This window comes from Camelus ferus, chromosome 3, assembly GCF_009834535.1.
Source record: "Camelus ferus isolate YT-003-E chromosome 3, BCGSAC_Cfer_1.0, whole genome shotgun sequence".
Lineage (NCBI taxonomy): Eukaryota > Metazoa > Chordata > Mammalia > Artiodactyla > Camelidae > Camelus > Camelus ferus.
Window position 1 is genome coordinate 51,926,730 of NC_045698.1, and position 23,055 is coordinate 51,949,784.

The window sequence follows — 23,055 nt, forward strand, 5'->3', positions numbered from 1 at the left end:
GAAAAAGAGAGGAAGGGAGAGAGGGAGAAGAAAAAGAACAAAAAGGAACAGAAGCAGATCCATGGGTAATTTAGATACTAGAATTATCAGATAAGGACTTTAAAACAACTAAAATTAATATGGTCAGAAAAATACATGAAAGGTTGGACAAAACAGACAAAATGATAGAGAATGTCAATGAAGCAGTAGAATCTATTCAAAATAATCAAATGAATATTCAGAAATGAAAAATACAGCTTATGAAATAGGAACTCACTAGATAGGTTTAACAGTAGACAGGAAATAGCAGAAGATAGGATTGTTGAACTTAAAGGCAGGTCAAGAGAAAAATATAATCTGAAGCACAGAAAAATAAAAGAATGGACAACACAGAACAAAGCATCAGAGACATGTAGAATATACTCAAAATACCTAATGTACCTTTAATTAGAATCCTGAAAAGAGAGAAGAGAGAGAAAGAATGAGACAAAAGCATTATTTCAAAAGCTAATGGCTAAGAATTTTTCCAAATTGATGAAAGATATAAACCCATGTACTTAAAAGTCTTAAAAACAAAAAGGAAAAACAAAAGAAAACTACACTAGGCATAGCAGAGTCAAATTGCTGAAAAGCAAAAGAAAATTTAAAAAAAAATCTTAAAAGCAGAGGAAAAAGACATTTCCTTAAGGAAAGGGTCAGACAGTAAATATTTTAGACAATATAGGCCATACCATCTGATAGAACTATACCACTGTAGAGTAAGACCAGCTACATAGAATACATAAATAAATGGGCATGGCTGTGTTCCATTAAAACTTTATATAAGCAGGCAGGCCATAGTTTGCTAGCCCCTGCTTTATTTAAAAGGACTAATTTAATAATACTGATAGCCAACTTTTCAACAGACATTACAGAGGCCAGAAGACAATGAAATGATATCTTTAAAAAGCTAAAAGAAAAAAAGCCGACATACAATTCTATACCCACTAAAAAATATCCTTCAAAACTGAAAGTGAAATAATGTGGTTTTCAGACCAATAACAGCTGAGGGTCTGCTGCCAGGATATAAAAGGATACCATTTCAAAAGGAAGATAAAGTAATTCTAAACGTATATGCAATTTATATGTATTCTAAATTTACAGCTTCCACCTATAAAGCAAAACCTGACAGAATAGAAGAAAAACACATATCCACAATAATGTCTGACAATTTTAAAACACCTCTCTTAGTAACAGACACAACAAGCAGTTAAAAAATTCAATAAAGATGTAGAAAATCTGAACACCACAATTAACCATCTTAACCTGACATGCACAGAATACCATATCCAACAACTGCAAAATAAACATTCTTTTCAAGTGCACATAAAACACTTACCAAAAAAGACTATATGCTATGTAAGATCTCAACAAATTTCAAAGGTCTAAAATCATATAGAGAATGTGGAATCTAACTAAAAATCAATAACAGAAAAATAACTAGAAAATGTCCAGATGTTTGGAAAGATAAGCAACACACTTTAAATAACCTATGGGCCAAAGAAGAAATAATCAGGGAAATTAGAAACTATTTTATATTGACTAATGAAATTACAACACTTCATAACTCATGAGATACAGCTAAAGCGGTACTTAGAAGTAAATTAATACTGCTAAACACAATATAAAAAAAGAAAGACTGAAAATCAATAATCCAAGCTTCCATCTCAGAAAAATAGCCAAAGAATAGCAAATTAAACTTAAGAACAAGTAAGGGTATAAAGGATAAGATGAGAAGTCAATATAATAGAGAACTACAATGGAGAAAAATCCACAAAACTAAAGGTTGGTATCTTTCAAATAGGTTGTTATGAAGACTTAATGAGATCAGCGTAAAGCACTTTTCACTGGGCCTAGCATATTCATTTATTCAATATCTACCAGGTGTCAGGAACTGTTCTAAGTATTGGGGTCCCTGACCTCTTGAAACTTATACTCTGAGAGTTCAGTGGGGGCTGGAGGGGAGAATGACAGAAATGACAGGAGGAGGAAGAGGGAGGGAGGGAGGTGAAGTGGGAGGGAAAGGGAAGGAAAATATAAAGGTAGACAAATAAGTAGTACTCAAAGAATTAAAATAGGGTAATGCAATAAAGTAAGACTGGGTAATCACAAAAGACCTCTGTGGGTAGAGGTGAACATTTAAGCTGAGGTGTCAAATGACAAGGGACAACCACAAAAATTTTGCAAAGATAATATGGCAGGAATAATCATGGATATATATATATATAGACCCAAAAGAAGGTCTACAAAGAGTCTATAAATGTAGGTTATGGTTGTTTTCTCAAGCACACTAAACTCCTTACAGGCCTGTAACAGGCATACAGTAAGTATTAGTTGAAAGAATAAATGAACATAAGTTATACACTAAATGTGCTCCTTAGAGGGATACAGAAAAACTCTAAGCCTTCACTAGATTCTCAAAAGGGTCCATGACTCCAATAAAGGTTACAAATTAGGCATACATCTTCCCTGCATACATACCATGTGTGCATGTTTTTAAAACCATGATGCTATACATGTATCACAGAAGTCTCCGTATTTGCCAAACCCTTTACCAATGCCCTCAGCTACTCATTCTCTTGGCAGGCAGCAAGACATTGATTCTACTTTTGCTCAGGATGTTAGGAATATCTTCTAGAATGTGACTACTCAGCCTTAAAGTTTTAAAGGGAATCTCACAGAGCCACCCAGCTATTTGATTTATATATGTTGAGACCAAAAAAAAAAGGTTTGAACAGGCAAAAGTTCTTTTTCACAGTTTAAGAGCACCATAAACCAAAAATGCCACTTCCAATTGAAAGATTAAAAGATTGGGGAAGTCTCAAAGCTACTTTAAAAATTGATAAATATAAACACAGAAAGTTGTAAAACTTTTGCACTAAAAATAAATGCCATAAAGTAGTCGAAAAACAAAGAAAATGAATTTGGGATTCATCTGGCAGAAATGTTAATTTCCTTAAAATACAAAGGGCCTTTAACTGATCAATTAAGTGCTGATCCAATAGGGAAATGGACAAAGGATATTGAAAAGTATTTTACTGAAAGAATAACCAATAAATAGGAGGGAGAAGACTTAACGCACTCACAATTATAAGGACTCAGTATAATAACAATTTGTACCTATAAGATTGGCAAGTATTATGAAATTTGATGATACTCAGCACTGGCAAAGGTGTAAGGAAAACCTACTTTACCACCAGTGGAGGAAGGGAACTAGTGCAACCCCTATGGAAGGTAATTTAGTAAGATCTATCATAATTTAAAATGTAGTAACTTTGACTTACAACTCTATCTCTAGGAATTCTTCCTACAAATAAATAAATTCACAAAAATATACAAAAATTTGTGCTTGCAGTATTTTTTATATTCGACAGAAAGTAAAATCTATAAAATGTCCTTAAAGAAGAGAATTAATTAAAAAAAGGAATACTAGGAAATATTACACAGTGGTTAAGAAGACTGAAATAGTTTCATACGCTGATATGGACAGACCTCCAAAACACATTCAAGGAAAAGCAAGATAGAGAAGTGCGTGCGTGCGTGCGTGCGTGCATGTGTGCGTGCATAATCATTTTAAAATTTTTTTAAAATTTCCTAGGGTAAGAACTTTTACATTGAACTTTTTCAGAACTTTTTCATTGTGCTTATCTCTAGGGGTATAGAAATGGAAGTTATACACTTTCTATATTGCTAACTTTCCACTAACATGCCTTACATTTATAACATATAATTAATTTAGCCACCTGATAGTGGTATTGTTTTCTAGACCTTATAACATTATTTATTTTAGTAATACAAAGTCTCTGTGAAGCATGTGTGGCTATTATTATTACCATTTAATCAATAAGGAAACTGCAGCTCAGAAAATTTAAGGACAACATACAAGTAGAAAATTATACAACACATAAGAAATTCTAAGCACACAATTTTTAAGTATACCACCACAGAACTAGGGCATGGCAAAGCAAGGAGTTAAATTTGAGTCTTGTTTTGAAACCCAACTACCACACTGCTGTCAACTTCTAAAGTTGAGTTTATTAAGAAAACATTTTAAGAACTATAAAATAGTATCGTATAAATATAAAATATATAAATATAAAATCCATAGTCTATGGTTCCACAACACTTCCTCCCTACTCTATAAATCAACCACAAGAAAACTGTTGCCATCTTTTTCTTTTAAATTCAAAATTTTTATGAAAAGAAAACTGATCACTCGAACCGTAATAAACACTAATTCTAATTATTCTCAATAGCAGTCTAAAGCATCTGTGATACACTTCTGTATAAGTCAAAGTAAATTTTATTTTCACTGACATTACTCTGACTATATTTGGTTAACATTATCTCATGTAGATTCATCAGCTCAAAATTAATTAGTATTACAGAATAGTGTATTCCATCCAAACAATTCATCTTTGTTGGCTCACATGCCTCACTGCTATTGGCATGCCACTGCAATAATGGGCATGGTGCCACAGTAACAGATGGGCATAAATACAGACGTGCCAAAGAGTCAGTGTGTGCATCAAGTTTGAGGATTATTAGTATCAGATCTTCCTCCAAGAAATTCATAAACTAAAGTAGAATAAATGTAAGTTTTCTATAACTATGTTAATAAGATATGCCAACTCAAAGCTAGATTAATTTTTAAATTCTTTAGGAAAAAAAAAAAAAAAACTTTCCAAGGCCACAGAAGGCAAGTTTTCCATCTGATGAGTTTGGATCAGCCTTCTGTGTAGGGAATTGAGGAAACCAATATGCAATCTCTACCGTAGATAAGTTTTGTCCCTGAAGCACTTGAAAATCTCAGTAAAAAATTCAGTTTTTAAAAAGTCACCTGGCACTGTTTCAAGATGAAAAAGTTCTGAGGATCTGTTGCACAACAATGTGAATATACTTAACACTAACAAACTGTACATTTAAAAATGACTAAAACGGCAAATTTTATGTTATGTATTTTTTATCACAATTTTTTTAAAAAGTCACACTGGACCTATCAAGTTTCCTGATGAAAGCAATGCAGGCATAGAAAAAAGGCATAGAAAAAAGGTCCTACAAATTCCTACTTGACAGGAAAAAAAAAATCTGAAAGTGCAAATCACTGAAGTTTACCTGATTATTTTAAATTTTGCCATCTGCTGAAAAACTAGCCATCTATAATCGCCATTTTCAAAAGATAAATTTATTTCCACAAGTGGTTTTAAATTTTTGAAATATAAAGCACACACTACTGGTGGGGGAGGGTATAGCTCAGTGGCAGAGTATATGCATAGCATGCATGAGGTCCTGGGTTCAATCCCCAGTACCTCCATATACCTATATATTTAAATAAATAAATAAACCTAATTACCACCCCCCCAAAAAAAGCTAGTTTAAAAAAATAAAAATAAAAAATAAAACATATGATACTGACCAAACTATACTGAAAATTTTTACAATTTTTGCCACATCAAGGAAAAGTTTTAAAATACTAAGAATGTGAAAGAAAAGAAGAAAAAAAAATCACTTGTGGGTCATTATAATCTAAAATCATTTGTTAAGTATTGTACAAGGTACCAGAATAGATTAGCTGTGTGTGTGTGTGTGTGTTTGTGTGTGTGTGTGTGTGTGTGTGTGTAAACAAAATCTCTCTGACTTCCAGAAACTTAACCACATTTTCTCTTTAAAGAAATGTTCAAGTATTCAATTACCTTGAGAAAACCAATTTGTTTATTTTACAATTGTTGATTCTGTCAGGCAGAATTACATGCTTTTAACTTTATTTACTTTTAATTCACCCTAGCATTTCTACAACATGCAACGTTAAATATGAGTAATCTATTTTGATTGTATTAAAGTACATAAAAAGTGTTTGTAAAATTCTTACTGCCTCTGAAGGTTATGAGCTCAAATATTCAGAAGAGTGTCCCAGACTCCTGGATATCAAGAACTAGGCAAAATTGCAACAAAAATTCTGGGTAATGACCCAAGGTTGCCCACTTTTCTGTGTGCCAAATAAAAATACAACAGAAACTACCCTCTATTATCACCATTATTTCAGAAAACAAAGTATTATCACCATTATTTCAGAAAAGAAACAAAGGATTTTTGCATTCCTGTGCTCACTAATGCAGTAGCCATTTGTGTTCCTTTAATTACCTGACTGCTCCCTTTATCTGGGGCTGATATTGGAGTAACTTTTTCAGTAATCACAAACATACCTCAAGAATAGATTTTTGACAGGATTTGATTAAATCTAGTGAAAAGTACAATTATTTAGTCACAGACAACCAAGTATATTGCTCTCTCACCTCAATACATTCTCAAATACATAACAACCCTGTCTCCTTCCCTGAAAGCCAAGTTGTTTGGAGAAGTGGTCTTCCTTTACTCACTTCTTGCCCATCTGTCAATCCTCTGCAATCTGATTTCCCCTAACACGGCTTGGACCACCACCTCGGTCACGAACAACTGTTTTATCACTAAATCCAAGAAACCCGACCTTTGACTTTATTCTACTGGACTACTCAGGAGCAGCTGGCACTGCTCACCACTTAACTCCTTCCTGAAACACTCTACTCCTTCAATTTCTGTTCAAGCAAAACGCATACAAGTTCCTCTTCTTTTAAGAAAAAAGTACTCCTTCTTTAAGAATAGACAACTTAAGAGGTGGGAGGGTGTAGCTCAATTCCTGGGTTCAATCCCCAGTACCTCCTCCAAACACAAATAAATAAACAAACCTAATTACCTTCCCCCTCCAAAACAAACAAACAAGCAAAATAGACAAGTTTAAAGCAACAGAATACCTATCAGCAAGATTGAAGGCTAAACAAAAAATCCATTTTTTACTTCCTTATACTATCTATAATCATTATTCCCAAATCCTTGATAACCACACAGAAGAATCTGCCTAGTGCTTACTAACTTAATTTATTTTATGTAGTGCACATTAAAGATACTTCACATCATTTAGTAGTTTCAAGTACTTGTGAACTATAATTCGGAAAAATGTCAAATTTAACAATAATTTGTAAAATAAAAACATAAAGCAATGGTTAACACGAAAATTAACAATGATTCTAAAATTTTAAGTTGAAAAGTATATTACATTAAAAACAAAGCTTTTAAAAAACTCAATTGATCTTAATGATGTTAAAATAGTGATAATAATTGTTGTGCTATTATTTATCAGGCATTGTTAACTGTTAACATACATTAAATCTTTTAATTCTCACAATAATTCGGTGAGTGCAGGTACTATTATCCTCCTCCTCCCCATTTTACAGATAAAGAAACTAAGGGCACAGAGTGGTAGAGTAATCTGCCCAAGTACCACTTACTAAGTTTGTGACAGTTTTCACACCAGGCAGAGGAGCTCCAGAGTGGGTGTGTTTAAGCATTATGCCATATGGCCTCAGCAAGCCACAATAAGCAATTTTATCTTAAATCTTCTTCCTGCATAAGTAGGAAATGGGTTTGACCCTTTTCCTCAATTTTAAACACAACGCAAAAGCTGTTTGTATAATGAACTTCAAGGATTTCCCCAAACTTCATTCTCTCCTCTTAGTCTTCTAAGTGAGCTTCAATTTTCCCACTCCCTTCAATGTTAACTTAGCACTAAGATTCCTCCTTGGCCTTCTCCTCACATACCACACATCTTCCTTTCAAATCATCTAACAACTGATGACTTCCAAATCTATATCTCCAACCTAGGCATCTCTCCTGCGTACCGCACCCATGTATCCAATGGCTTAATGGACACCCAACTACTAAACTCAACAGGTCCAAAATGGAACTCAACACTTTATATTCTGGGTTTCCAATATCACACATAGTTGACCATTCCAAACACCTAGGTGCAGCATGAGTGATTGTTCTAAAATGTAAATCTTACTACAATGCATCTCTACTTAAAATTCTTTAGTAGCTCCTTACTGTGCAAAACTTTATGACAAAGTTCAAATTTATGAGCACAGTATACAAGACCCTTCATAATGTGGACCCCAACTACCTATCAACCATCTTTCACCAGTGCCACATTTCCCTCCAACTCTGTGTTCCAGCCATATTGAACTTTTTCCTGTTCTCTGAATATGTCTTAAATACTTGCCTCTAAACTAGCAGTGTCCAACAGAATGCTCTGTGAGGATGGAAATAAAATTCCTTATCTGCACTATCGAATATAGTAACTGCTAGCAACACTGAGCACATAAAAATGTGGCTAGTGTGACTCAGAAACTAAAATTTTTATTTTAATTCCATTAAGTTTAAATAGTTACCTCTGGCTAGTGTCTGCTGTACTTAACAACACAGCTCATGTACATGCTGTTCCCACCCCCTCATATGTATACAGGTATCCATGGAAAGTCCTGGTCAGTGCTAACACCTAACATCGTTAGTATTGTTTCTTTTTTTAGGTTATTCCCTTTATTTTTGTACTTAATAATTAACAAGGCCCTACTCTATACCAAACACTGTTTAAAACCTTTAGCGGAGCTAGCCATATAATTTCATTTATATAACTATAGTTGTTTACTTTTCTAATAGTTGAGTGGTTCTTTCAAAATAGTGGCTTTATTACAATTTGTCCTAAAAGGACTATCACTTTAAGAAATGAACAAGCTCCATATATTCATAAGTGAAAAGAGCAAATTACAACACCACATTATACTAGAAAAACATAGTTTTGATTGAAAAATATATAATACATACACAAAAGAACAAAGACTGGAAGACCTATATCTTGTTAACTGATTCTCTATGGGTGTTGAAATTATGGTTGTTATTTTTTAGCTAATCTGTATTTGCTAAAATTTTTTATAAGAAAGAGGGAATATCAGCCCAGTGATTATCTTTTCTCTGTTACATCATCAGTTTATTCTTTCCTCTTCATCAGATGGTTCCATCAGCAAGCAAGTTAATGCAGTTTCTCCCATCTTAAAAAAAAATCCCTTGACCTAACATTCCCTTCCAGGTATCCCTCCATTTCTCTACCCCTTTATACACTAATACAGTTCTCCTTTCTCTCTTGAACCTACTCTAGTCAAGCTTTCTGTCTCAGCACTGCATCTAAACTGTTTGTCAAAGTCACCAAAGTCCTCCGAATTGACAAACTCAAAACCCACTTGTCCGTAATCACCTTACTTGACACTGTTGGTACTATCTGACACGATTACTCCAGGAAGGCCCCAGAGCTTAGTACTCTGACCTCTTCACTTTCTACATTCACTCCCTTGATGTCTCACTTCATCCATGGTACTTGATACCATCTATATAACCTTATGGCTCCCAAATTTATGTCTCTAGCCTAACTCTTCTCCTAAGTTCCAGGCTCATATATCCAACTGCCTATTTAGTATCTCCACCTGGATGCCTAATAGGCACCTCAGACTTAACATGCTCAAGCTCTTGAACCTCTTCCTCATTTAAAAAATTCCTCTGCACACAATCTTTTTCATTTTAGTTGACAGCAATTCCAAACTTCCAGCTGTTTAGGCAAAAAACCTTGTGTCCATCCTTGATAACCTTTTTATCTCACACACCACATCTGAACCATCATCAAACCTCATTGGCTCCACTTTCAAAATATATCCAGAACCATGCCTCTCCACTAACACCAGCTGGATTTAGAAATCACTTTCTCTTGCATGGCTACTGCAGTAGTCTCCTTGCTGGCCTCCCTGCCTCAGATCTGCAGCCTATTCCTAGTTCAGGAGACAAAGAGACACAATGTAAAGGTAAACTGGATCATCTGACTCTGTTCAAAACCCTCCAATGGCTTCTCTTCTCACAGAGTAAAATCAAAGTCCTTACAGTGATTTACAAAGTCCTACACAATCTGCCCCTTACCTCTCTGACCTCAAATTAATTTGCCCCGCTTCCTTCATTCACTTTATCCAGACAAACTGGCCTCTTTTTCGATCCTCACACAGGCCAGAAATTCTCCTGCCTCAGGGCCGGAGCACTTGCAACTCCTCCTGACTGAATACTCCTCCCCAGACATCAGCATGTCACTCCCTCACCTACTTCAGGTATCCTCAAGGATCTTTTCCTGACCCTGCTATTTCAAACTCAATCCAGCCTCCACCCTAACTCTATCCGCTTTCCCTGCCTTATTTTTCTCTACAGCAGTTCTTGTCATCAAATGACCAATCATATAGTGACTTGTTTACTGACTGTCTTCTTGCTTACTGCCTATCATGGAATATACGCTCTGTGAGAGCAGGCACTTTGTCCACTGATTAATCCCCAGCGTTAAGAACAGTACCTAACATTCTTAAGAAGGCACTCATATTTGTTGAATCAATAGATTATTTCTCTAATTTTTTCAGTTACAGAAAAAAATTAGAAATGAATAAACAGGTCCCAGTTATCCTACAGACCATAATCTTTTTGAAACAAGAAATATATCTGGCCCACACCAGGCACTTAATAGTTATTAACTGATTTCTAAATGCCCATTTTGCTTAAAACCTTCCAAAGGCTTCTCTTCACACTCAGAGTAAAATCCAAAGTCCTTACAAGGCCCTGTACAATCTTGCCCCCAACCTTCCACTGTACCCCTTACCTCTCTGCCCTCATAGTACTAAAATTCCCCCCTCATTCTTCATGACCACATTCTTAACCTAGGCTTTAAGAAACTTAAAAAAAAAAAAAACATTCCTAGAGTAAAGATGGGGGCTGTGTAGCTCTGCCAATCCATGATCTTGGGACCAGCCGTATTTATAAGTCTCTCGCTTGTCCAGCCACCATGCTAACTCACTCAGCTGCAGAATTAAAGACACTGGCCTTCTAATTAGGTTGGCTCCTATCAGCAATACAAATAATCAGCCCATCAATAAGCAGACATTGACAATAAATTGTTCACTTTTGTAGATCTATGAACTCTTTCCAGCTGACATGCTAAATAAGTCTTCCCTAAGTATACAAACCAAAGAATGTTTTTCATAATAATGTGAAATATAGGAAAATCATTTCCTTCTTGATTATTCTACTTTGGGCTCTTCACTTTAAATTTTGAATGTGGACTGCAGGCAATTTGTTTTTGTCAGTAGTTCATTTATACACACAACTGCAATACTGTCAAATTACTTCACTATAATACATTTGTCATTTCATGAGCATTTTAACTTTTCTGCAGTAAAAAAGAACATTTCAACCGACCATCTGTCTGATTTTTTTGTTTTGTTTTAACCATTCGTTTCTAGTAATGTTACTCTAAATTCTAAATATTTTTAGAAATAACGTAATATCTCACATCTTGGGATTCAATGGTAAGGCGTGAACTTAATATTCCAGATAATCTCCTTGGATTTCACAAAATCAGAGATCTTAAAATAACATATCCTATATCAAGGGATGAATATTTTCTTGGTTAAGTATTTACGATAAATTGTGAAAGTCAGAACTGACTCGTCTCCAAAAAGAAATGCAAGCTAAGCAAATAAAATGGAATATTTAAAAAACCTGTTGCAAACTAGAACTCTACAGTATTTCATGAATTTTTTTGTTCAATGTGGTAAAATCTTGTTTGATTTGAAGTATATTTCAAGAGTGAAATTATAGGAACCTTACTGCACCACTAAAGTGACAATCCTTAACTTGTGTAGTCAGCCCTTTGTGGAACTAACAGTCTTATTTATGTGAAGATGAAAACAACTAGGAATGCACTGCAGATACCATAATATAGTTTCTTCTTTTGTTAATAGCCGTCTTGGAACAAATGACATTTACTTACTGAAAGATCAATAAAACATTAAAATTGCCTAATATTTTATGTCCTTTGTAAGTAAAAAAAAGTAAGATCCAATTTACATATATAGCATGGCAAATACATTGTTAACATCTCCAGAACTAGATCTAGTGACCATAAAATTCAACCAGCTAAGCAGAATTAACAGGATAAATCAGTTACCAAAACTGGAGTTATTAGAACTCAAGGGATTTAGATCTTCAGAACCTGAAGATGAGGACAAGGACAAAAGCATGCTACAGAAATCATTAGTGGAGTTTATTTTCATACCAGCAATACTGGACTCCTGAGCACGAGAAAGGAATGCACAATGAGGAGCCTGTACCTCTTCATAATATATCACCAACTCAGGGCTCCAATATTTTCAACATCTCAAACTACAATGTGTTTTGACATTTCAAAATTTCATCTTCTTCAGTAAATCATTGTTTACAGAAATAAATGCTTATAATAAATACCTTCTGGTAGGTATAACACACTGAAAAGTTGAGAATTATTATATAATTTAACATTAATTATATATTTGTATTACTATTAGCTCACATTAGCCTTATCTCACCAACTAAATTATTAAAGGAAAGATAATGATCTTATAATTGGTCTATAGTTTTCTGCTGAAAACACAGAAGAATTAACTATACTTATGGCATAATCCCAACTTTGCAAATAAAGATGTTTCTGAAGAATGGTATAGAGATTTCTAAAATCCTGAATGTAAAGTTCATTCAACATCTGTGTGACAATTCCAAGTCAATTAACCCAAACCACAACACTCAAGTAATGACATAAAGAAAATGGCTGTTTTGGACCTATATATAATTAACCTCAGGGTGATACAATAATACCTCAGTATAATACAATAGGATTACTAAGCTAGGTTTTTCTTCTGTATAAGGTCCACTGAATCTGGTCATGCTTTATTTTTTAACTACACTGGCTAAAGAGACAGTAAATATTAGTAGAATCTGATTCATTCAATTGAGTAAAGGACTTGAAATATTTATGATGCAAAATTATGAGCCAAACACTTCGCTAGGCACCGTCACATAAATTATACCATCTAATATCAGGTGAGTATGTGAAAGATTCCTCTATACACTATTCAACAAATATTCATGAGTCACTACATAACGAGAATACAGAATGAATGAGTAAAGGTATCAATGAAAATAGTAGGAAAAGTAGTAAGAAAGTAGAGTAAGCTTTGAACAACTGAAACTATAAAAGTGCTATATAAAAAAATTTTAATATGGTATAGACCCTAACTAAAATTAAATATTATAAGTAAAAAATGGTGGAAAAAGTTTAAAACCTTATATGGAGACACAATGACTCTTTGAGGTAAGTCTAAAATAATGGAGTTACGGAATGGCCAATACAGCAGAGTAGGAAGATCCTGAACTCATGTCCCCCAAAGGACACATCATTATTACAACTATTTACAAAGCAACTGTGGATGAGAATGACCTGAAGACTAGCAGAGAAGGTCTTCTACAACTTAAGATACATAGAGGGAACCACAACAAGATGGTGAGGAAGGGTAGAGACATGCTACAGTCAAGATCCAAAGCTCCAGGAGGACAATTACAACTGCAGAGGTGCTCCCCAAAGAGTAAGGGTCTGAGTGCCACATCAGGCTCCCCAGCCCAGGGGTCCTGCACCAGAAAGACAAGATCCAAGAATGTTTGCCTTTGAAGATGAGCAGGGCTTACTATGGGGAAAGACAGAGGTGGTGGGAAATACAGACTCCACTCTTAAAGGGCATACACAAAATCTCATACACCCCAGGACTCAGGACAGTAGTAGTAATTTGAAAGGAACCTAGGTGAGCCCAACTTGCAGATCTTGGAAAGTTTCCCAGAGAGGCAAGAGGCAACTGGGACTTATCCTGGAGACACAGACGCTAGTGCCTGCCATTTTGGGGAGCTCATCCCACAAGGACACTGGAATCCTCCCTCTAGCTTATTAGTACCATGACCCAGGCCCCACCCACAAGCTAGTCAGCACCAGTCCTGGGACACTCCAGACCATAAAGGTACCTGGGGCGGGACACAGTCTTATCCATCAGCAAGCTGGCTGCCATAGGATCCCTGAGCCCCAAGCTGCTCCAGGACCCAGCCCTGTCTATCAGAAGGCCCAGGACCCATCCCCACCCACCAATGGGTGGAAAAGAGCCCAAGGTCTCACAGCCAGCTGATCCCACCCACCCCACTCACCATCAGTCTGGCACCAGCCCCAGGACCCCCAGGCCCCAGCCCTACCTATGTACAGGCTGACACCAACTTCACCAACAGCTGAGCATTGCAGCCCGAGACCCTAGGCCCAGCCCCACAACCATAGGGCTGGCACTAGGGCTCTGGCCCCACCCAGTAGCAGGCTGACACCAGCTCCAGGACACCTCTGGTGCCCTAGTCAGCCACCCTGAGATATGGCCATGCCTACCAGCTCCAGAACATCCTGGATCCCACAATCAGTCATGTCAGGAACCAGCCCTGCCCACTAGCAAGCCCACACCAGGCTCAGGACTCCACTTCCCTGGCTATGGTCCCACCCACCAGAGGTCGACATTAGCTCCAGGACCCCAGCCCTGCAGCCAGCCACCCTGGAACCTGGCTCTGCCCACCAATGGACCAGCACTAACCCCAGGATCCCTGGGGCTCCAGAGCCAGCTGCTTCAAGACATGGCCCTGCCCGACAGAGGGCCAGAACTAGGACCAGGACTTCCTTGGCCATGCAGTCAGCAGTGGCAGACCTGGCCCCATCCACAATCAGCCAGCATTCCCTGCACAAGGCAGGGCCAGGCAACCAACCAGACCAGGGGCCAGCCACATCCACCAGTGTGCCCACAGTAGACACCTGCCACAAAAGGAGGATCCAGACAACCCAAATAGAGGGCATCCCAATAGCATTCAGCTCTGCTCACCAGAGCAGAATGTGCTGCTGGGTCCCACAGGACAACTCCTACGTAAGTCCAATTCTCCAACCTGGGGAAACACAAACAACTTACAGATACATAAAAATAAAAACAGCAAATTAGGCAAAATGAGGTGACAAAGGCATACATTCCAAAAGATGGAATGAGTTACAACCACAGAAGAACTACCTAAAGTAGAGACAAGCAATCTACCCAATAAAAAGTTTAAGGTACAATGGAGAAAAGACAGTCTCTTCAACAAGTGGAGCTGGGAAAACTGGACAGCTCCATGCAAAACAATGAGATTAGAACATTATCTCACAGTATACACAAAAACAAACTCAAAATGGATTAAAGACCTATCTGTAAGACCTGAAACCATAAAACTCCTAGAAGAAAACACAGGCAGAACACTCTTTGACATAAACTGTAACAATATTTTTTTGGATCTGTCTCCTAAGGCAAAAGAAATAAAAGCAAAAATAAACAAATGGGACCTAATTAAACTTAAAAGCTTATTATACACAGCAAAGGAAACCACCAACAAAACAAAGAGACAACCTATGGAATGGGATAAAATATTTGCAAATGACGTGACCAACAAGGGTTTAATATCCAAAATATATGAACAGCTCATGTTATTTAATATCAAACAAACAAATCAATCAAAAAATGATAATGATATGGAGAAAAGGGAATCCTGTACACTGTTGGTAGGAATGTAAATTGTTGCAGCCATTAAGGTATGGAGGTTCCTCAAAAAATTAAAAACAGAACTATCATATGATCCAGCAATTCCACTCCTGGGTATTTATCCAAAGAAAACAAAAACACTAATTCGAAAAGATATATGCACCATATGTTCACTGCAGCAGTATTTACAATAGCCAAGATATGGAAACAACCTAAGTGTCCACTGAGAGATGAACAGATAAAGAATATATGTTATGTGTATACAAACATACAATGGAATATCACTCAGTCATAAAAAAGAATGAAATTTTATCATTTTCTACATGTAACGACCAGAGGGTATTATGCTAAGGGAAACAAGTCAGACAGAGAAAGACAAATACTGTATGATTTCACTTATATGTGGAATCTAAAAAACAAGACAAATGAACAAACATAACTAAACAGAAACAGAGTCACAGATACAGAGAACAAACAGGTGGTTGCAGGGGGTAGAGGGGGATAAGTGTACAAACTTCAATTACAAAATAAATGAGTCACAGGTATGAAATGTACAGTGTGGAGAATACAGTCAATAATTATGCAGTATCCTTGTATGGCAAGAGATAACAACTAGATTTATCATAGTGATCATTTTGAAATGTACAGAAATATTGAATCACTATGCTGTGTACCAGGAACTAACATAGTGTTATAGGTCAATCATACATCAAAAACAAACTTACAGAAAAAGAGAGCTGATCTGTGATTACCAGAGGCAGGGAAGTGGGGGTAGGGGAAACTGGATGAAGAAAGACAAAGTGTACAAACTTTCAGTTATAAGTAAGTATTTTATCTTATAACTGGGGATGTACGACATGATGAATACAACTAACACTGCTGCCTGTACGTTACACGAGAAAACTGTTGAGTAAATCCTAAGAGTCCTCACACTAAGGAAAAAAAAATGTTCTATTTCTTTAATGTTGTATCTATGAGTTGATGGATGGTCACCAAACAACTTATCATGGTAATCTTTCATGGTGTATGTAAGTCAAATCGTTCTGCTCTACACCTTAAACCTGTATCTCAATAAAACTGGCAGAAATACAAAAATAAAACAAACAAAAATAAACAAAATAATGTGCTACTATTAATAAGGTAATGACATCTGGGACTGTGAAAGGAAAATCAAAATGCCAGTATTGCTAAGAGAGCTCTCTAAAATGGCCCCGGGAGGCACTGAAGGAGTATGACTTATGCAAGACCCCGCGGATAGAATCTGAACTTTGACCGTGTATTATCTTAATGTAGGTATCCAGAATATCTGCCCAATGTTCCAGAAACTCAAAATATTTATCAGGTCCTTACCCTAAAATAATTCGTAACAGCCTGTTTCCTAAGGACAAATATTTCCTTGCATCATGGTCACCCATAATTCTTGTCAACTTTACAACCTTGTGGCTTTCATCTTTATAAGCAACTGACTTTCTCTTCCTCTGCACACTTCCGAACTGCAATTTCTAAGACCCCAAAAAAATTCTTTTATCTGTAGCCTTCTGCATTTTCTTGGTCAATAGGACTGTTTTATCTTCACTTTAATGAAGTTAACTCAAGAATATCCCTATAAAAAGGTCACTCTTATGCAGCTGCACTTCTATACTCCCTCCTGAAAGGGAGAAAACACAGTGATGATAAAGCTAGATTTGTTGTTACTGTGTACAAGCCAGAGACCCACGTAAAATTCCTAGTGGACTCCACTGAGAAACACTGATAACAAAGGTTAAAGGGCTATACGTAATGTAATTTTCATGGCTGACATAAAGCTGACAAATAAAACTTAAGTTAAAAAAGTAGACTAGCCTTTAGCATTTGCAATGCAAATATGCTGATGTAGTTAATATTGAGTACATCATACTACATGATGCAGTAAGACAACAGAAAAGCACACCACCCTTTGTTGGGGTCTAAATCAGCTCTGTGAATCAAAACAAACAAAAAGTCCACCCCAATTTCAGCAGGTGCTAAAAACGCTGTCTTGATTATCCTTTTTTTTTTAATTGAAGTATAGTTGATTTACAATGTTGTGTTAGTTTTAGGTGTACAGCATAGTGATTCAGTTACACATAACATATATATTCTTTTATAGATTCTTTTCCATTATAGGTTATTACAAGATATTGAATACACTTTCCTGTGCTATACAGGAGGTCCTTGTTGTTTACCTATTTTATATATAGTGTTGTGTATATATTAATCTCAAACTCTTAATTTATTCCTCCCCCGTATCTTCCCCCTTTGGTAACCACAGCTTGTTTTCTATGTCTATTTTAAGTCTATTTCTGGTTTGTAAATAAGTACATTTGTATCATTTTTTTTTAGATTCCACATATAAGTGATATCATACAATATCTGTATTTCCCTGTCTGATTTACTTAACTTCATATGATAATCTCTAAGTCCATCCATGTTGCTGCAAATGGCATTATTTCATTCTTTCTTATGGCTGAGTAATATTTCATATTATATGTATACATATACCACATCTTCTTTACCCAATCATCTGTTGATGGACACAGGATGCTTCCATGTCTTGGCCACTGTAAATAGTACTGCTATGAACACTGGGATGCATGTATCTTTTCGAGTTAAGAGTTTTCTCCAGATATATGCCCAATACCTTTTAACTGTTAAACCCAATGGCCTCTTTTCAGCCTTCATTCTATTTGCCTCTTCCCTGTAACTCCTAATACAACCCTCCTCTTAGCTTCCTTTTTTCTAACCTTCCTCTGAGCACACTTTCAGTACTTCTTCTTTCACTCATCTCCTAAATGTTGGTGTTCCATAAGGTTTTGTCTAAACTGCCTTCTCTTCTAACAAGAAAAGTTCTCCCTGGGTGATTTTCTCCAGTCCCATGCTTTAATTACTACTTATAATTCTAAACGTTGATGCCTTAATCTATATTGCATCTGAACATGCATTTTCTTTTGCAGCTCTCCTGGTTTCCACACATTCTGCCTGAAGAATTCCCCTTTTCTTCACCTGGCAAAAACCTTCTCAGGCTTTAGGACTAAAAACCTCATCACCTCGGCGAAGCTTTCAACAACTTTTCTAAACAATGTTAGTTAATATTCTGGTTCAGAAATCACTTTCAATTATACCATCTTATGTAAAACTCACAAAATAGGCAAGTATTATCATATCCTCTCTAGAAACGAGGACACTGAAGTTTGACAAGATAGACCAACTTGAACAAGGAAACATGACTGCAAGTGGAAAACTTCAACTTAAATTCAGATCTTCTCACTCTAAGTCCAGTGCTCTTTCTAATACACCTTGACGTTCTCAAAAGAAAAGAGATTCAGAAATTTAGTAGTTTTACCACTGCTGAGAAAAATTAGCCTTCTCTGTTTCTTTCCAAAAATTAATTTCTAGTTAAATATTTAATCCAGAAATAAAATGATTAAAATTAGTTTTTAAATTATATATACACAGTCTAATGGGTTAAGATAAAATAAAGAGTTTCTTTGTTTAAGACAAAAGAAAAATAATTTAGGAAAAAACTGAAAGCAATAAAAGTCTACAACCATCTCAAAAGAAAAGATTACAAAAAATCAACTCTTCACATTTTTAAGCAAAGAAATTGCAAATCTTGATCCCAATAATCCAAACGCAGGCTTGATTAACCAATAAATGACGTACAAGATCTGCTTTTGTAAAACCATCTAAAACTCCCTAACTCTGGCTTTATTTGAAGGGGAAATAAATAAGACTGATAAGATCAAATTCAGAAAACAAAAATCATCAATAATCCTGTGATGAAGAAGTGATTAGGCATCATTGAGGTGGTTACTGAAGGATCAAAGGGCATAAAGCTTTTGGATGAGAGGCCAAAGAGCAGAACAGCAGAGGGAGTCAGAACATCACCATTTTGTAGACATTGCGGTAAAGACTGGTTCAGGAGATTCATCAATGCTAAATACAGGGAGTGGTGACTTAATGAGGAGCAAGACATTTGCATGGTCTCAAAGTGTCCCTCCATAGGTAGATTACTGGGAAAAAATAAATAACAGACAACCCATTAACTGGGAAAATTAACATCATAAAGATGGGTATACTATGCTTCCCAATGCAACAGTCTAAGAAGGTAGTATTCTAGCCTGGGATACACAACATGAATGTAAACATGAGGAAACACTGACAAACCCAAGTGGATTAATATGCTATAAAATAATTGGCTTGTATTCAACAAAAGTGTCAAGGCAGCAAAAGACAAAAGCCAAGGAACTATGCCAGATTAAAGGAGATTAAAGAGGTATGACAACTAAATGAAATACATGATCCTGGACTGGATTATGTACTAGAAGGGAAAATGCTAAAAAAAAATTATTTATTGGGACAAATGACAACATTGGACTATAAACTGTAGATTGTACTAATGTTAAATTTCCTTAATATAACAGTACTGTGGTTGTGAAAGAGAAAATCCTTGTTCTTAAAAAATATAAACTAAGGTATCAGGATAAAGGGACATGATGTATACAATCTATTCTCCAAAGGATCAGACAGATAACAAATGTGTGTATATCTCTGTGTGTAAAGAGAAAGAGTAATAAATAAAGCAATGCAGTAATTTTTTTAATTTAAAGAATCTGCATAAAGAGTTCTCTGTACTATTTTTATAAACTTGAAACTATTTCAAAGTAAATCATCAAAAATTAGAGCAGAAGAGGGTGGGTGAAATGGGTAAAGGGGGTCAAAGGCACAAAGTTCCAATTATAAAATAAGTCATGAGGATGTAATGTACAACATGGTGACTAAAGTTAATAAAGTTAATAATACTCTATTGTATATTTGAAAGTTGCAAAAGAGTGAATTTTTTTTGCATTCACTTTTATTGAAGTATAGTCAGTTTACATTGTGTCAATTTCTGGTGTATAGCATATTTCAGTCATACATATACGTACACATATTTGTTTTCATATTCTAAAAGCATGAATCTTAAAAGTCTTCATTACAGAAAAAAAACTTAAGAATGGTGATGGATGTTAACTAGACTTCTTGTGGTGATATTTTCTCAATAGATAAAAATACCTACTGAATCATGTTGTACACCTGAAACTAATATGTTATATGTCAATTACACTTCAATAAAAAAAAAATTAGACAATAAAAAACACAAAAAAAAAACAAAACAAACCAAAACACCAAAACTAAATAAATAAAAAATAAATTAGCACAAAGGATCAGGGTAAGCTTTAAGTTTTTTACATAAATTTTGTCATTTGGGTTTTTAAAAAGGCAAGAAGTATCACTTGTTACAAAGGAGAGAATGCAAGCTCAAGAGAAATTAAGTGACCACTTCTAGAGCAGAGGTCTCCTTGTTTCTGTACACCCCATTAGATTGCAATTCAATGGCCAAAGTGTTTCTAATTCCTGAAAGCCTCAAGGTCATACACTGTCTAAAACTACTATTTAAAGTTTTAAACTTTTAATGAGGTGTAAGTATTCTCTAATAAAAGCACCGTAAACTTCATCAAGCAGTAAGAATTTCCAAGTGCTCCACAGAACGAGCTCCAAGATGAGAATGTCTGGGTTCAGATTCAGGCGGCACAGCATTCTAGCTTTGCTTCTAGCTCAATTTCTTCATCTGCAAAGTGGGATCAAAGAACGATCTGCTAACAAGCCACAGTGTTGTTAGGAGGACTGGATGAGATAATAAGCATAAAGTAGTGTGCACAAATGCACAAGCACTCAATAAATGTTGGTTATTTTTATTTTAAATCCAACCTGCTAAAGCACTGCTCATAGTCAAAGCTATACAAGTTTTTTTCCAAATCAGGCCCAATAGGAAATGGAAGGCTCTAAGAGAAAAACATCTTAGAAGTTCACAAATCATACAAGTAAATCAAATTGTAGACACATCACATACAAAACAGACCTGTACAGACTTACACCTTAATACAACAGTTGAAACATTTTGCTAACAGTAGACCTGCGACTAGCCCATTGTTGGAACAATGCATCATTTAAGTGCAGACTGAAAAATGAAAAATTAGTTATATTACTTTTAAACTTTCTAACTTGAAAATAAGGGGGGAAAACCCTCTATTCCACATGCTCTATACAGGATTTCACTTAGCTTAATACAGTCAAAATGTAATCTCAATTTCAACTACTAGCACTTTTCAGAATGCCTTTTAAAATAAATTTTAAATGTAATCCTAATTAAATTTTACTTTACCTTTCTTAAAAATCAAGTATATATTGTCTAGTATTCACTTTTAAAATTCACATTATTAATTTGTAAAATTTTTGGACTTGTTCAGAGTAACACTCTTAAGTATTCTCTCTACTCATATGATTATTGTGTTTGCGATTGAGTTTTTGGTTTTTTGTTTTGGGTTTTGGGGTTTTTTTTTTTTTTTTTTTTTTTGGTCTGTAGTGCATAGGACATTGTCCAAGAACATGAGCATTTGTATAAACCAGTTTGTCCGTTCATAACGTACCTACAACACCTCCTTCCTCCTACACTCGAGAGTCACAGAATAGTTTCCCACAAGCCACATACTCTAAGTTTACCTCTCAACTCCCCAAACACTCCTTCCACCCTAATAAGCGAATTTCTCCAAGTGTGACCAAGCAAACATTAAATGAGCTTGTTAAAACATTAAATGAGTGTTTGTTCAAAATTCTGATTCCTGCGCCCCAGCCCAGACAAACTCAGTCTTAGGTGATGGCACCTAAGCGCTCCAAAAGGTGCTTTTTTCACTAAAGTTTGGAAACTACTAGAGACTCCTACAGAGTCTTACCCCAAACTCCCAACAACTCTCGCCACTCCCAACTGACCCAACTCGGGAAACGTTACCGTCCGGCTGCGGGACGGTCTCGGGGCGAACCCACCCCTCTCCCGGGAGCCCGAACTCCGTGCCCGCTCCTCCCGGGCCCCAGCTCCTCAGTCCGGTCCCCCCTCAACCCCAAACCCTCCTCCTTACTTCTTCATATCGCTGCTAAAGAGGCCGAAGGCGCCAGAGGGGGAAATGGTCGAGGTCGCCTCCTGACCCAGCTCCGTCGCCTCCCCTCCAGACTGCTCATTGTAAGCGAAGCTGTTGCTGGACATTACTGCGGTGCTGCAGTTGTCGGACTGGTCCTGCCCAGGTTTCTCCCCGAAGGGCTCCGGTCCGAAGGACGCGGAACAAAACTAGTTCTCGTGCTGGGAGCGGGGGTGGCGGGGTGCGCAGGCGCTTCCGGACTCGTCACGGCTCCCTAAGCCGACCTGGCGGTCCACCCCCTGCGCATGCCCAGTATGCAGGCCGGCCGGAGCCCACCGCCAGCCGCTCCAGGGCCCGCCTGGATTTCCCTTTTCCGGGTTTTTGAGGTAGCTGAGAGGCTCGGACCCCAGCTTTGCGGAAGGCAGGCCCAGCGCGTGCGGAAGACTAGACTCTTGGCTTTTAAAGGGTTGTTTTAGTTTGGTTGGTTTTTTTGTAGATACCCATTGTATCCATTTTGATCCCTTAGAAGGGTCCCCGAGCCAGGACACTTCTTTGCTTGACTCCTGTTGTAAGTCAATAGCTTTCAGATTTCTCCTGAAACGCCACTTAACACACCAGATCAACTTTCCTAATCAGGATTGTTTTCCCTTTTTAGGCGGTTTCTACTCTCCCTGGAGCCAGCTTTGTCTTACTTTCACATCCGGCCCAGGCAACCTTTATCGCAA

The 23,055-nt window shown here is 36.6% G+C and overlaps 1 protein-coding gene across 1 annotated transcript in view; it reads right to left on the reverse strand.

Annotated features, from left to right (window-relative positions):
• The window catches only part of AP3B1 (adaptor related protein complex 3 subunit beta 1), a 220,474-nt gene extending 197,878 nt beyond the window's left edge, over window positions 1-22,596 (reverse strand). The window contains exon 1 of the mRNA XM_006186723.2: window positions 22,334-22,596. Within this exon, the coding sequence (XP_006186785.1) occupies window positions 22,334-22,458 (125 nt within the window). The 5' untranslated portion in view covers window positions 22,459-22,596. The remainder of the gene's footprint in view (window positions 1-22,333) is intronic.
• Between the last annotated feature and the right edge of the window lie 459 nt (window positions 22,597-23,055).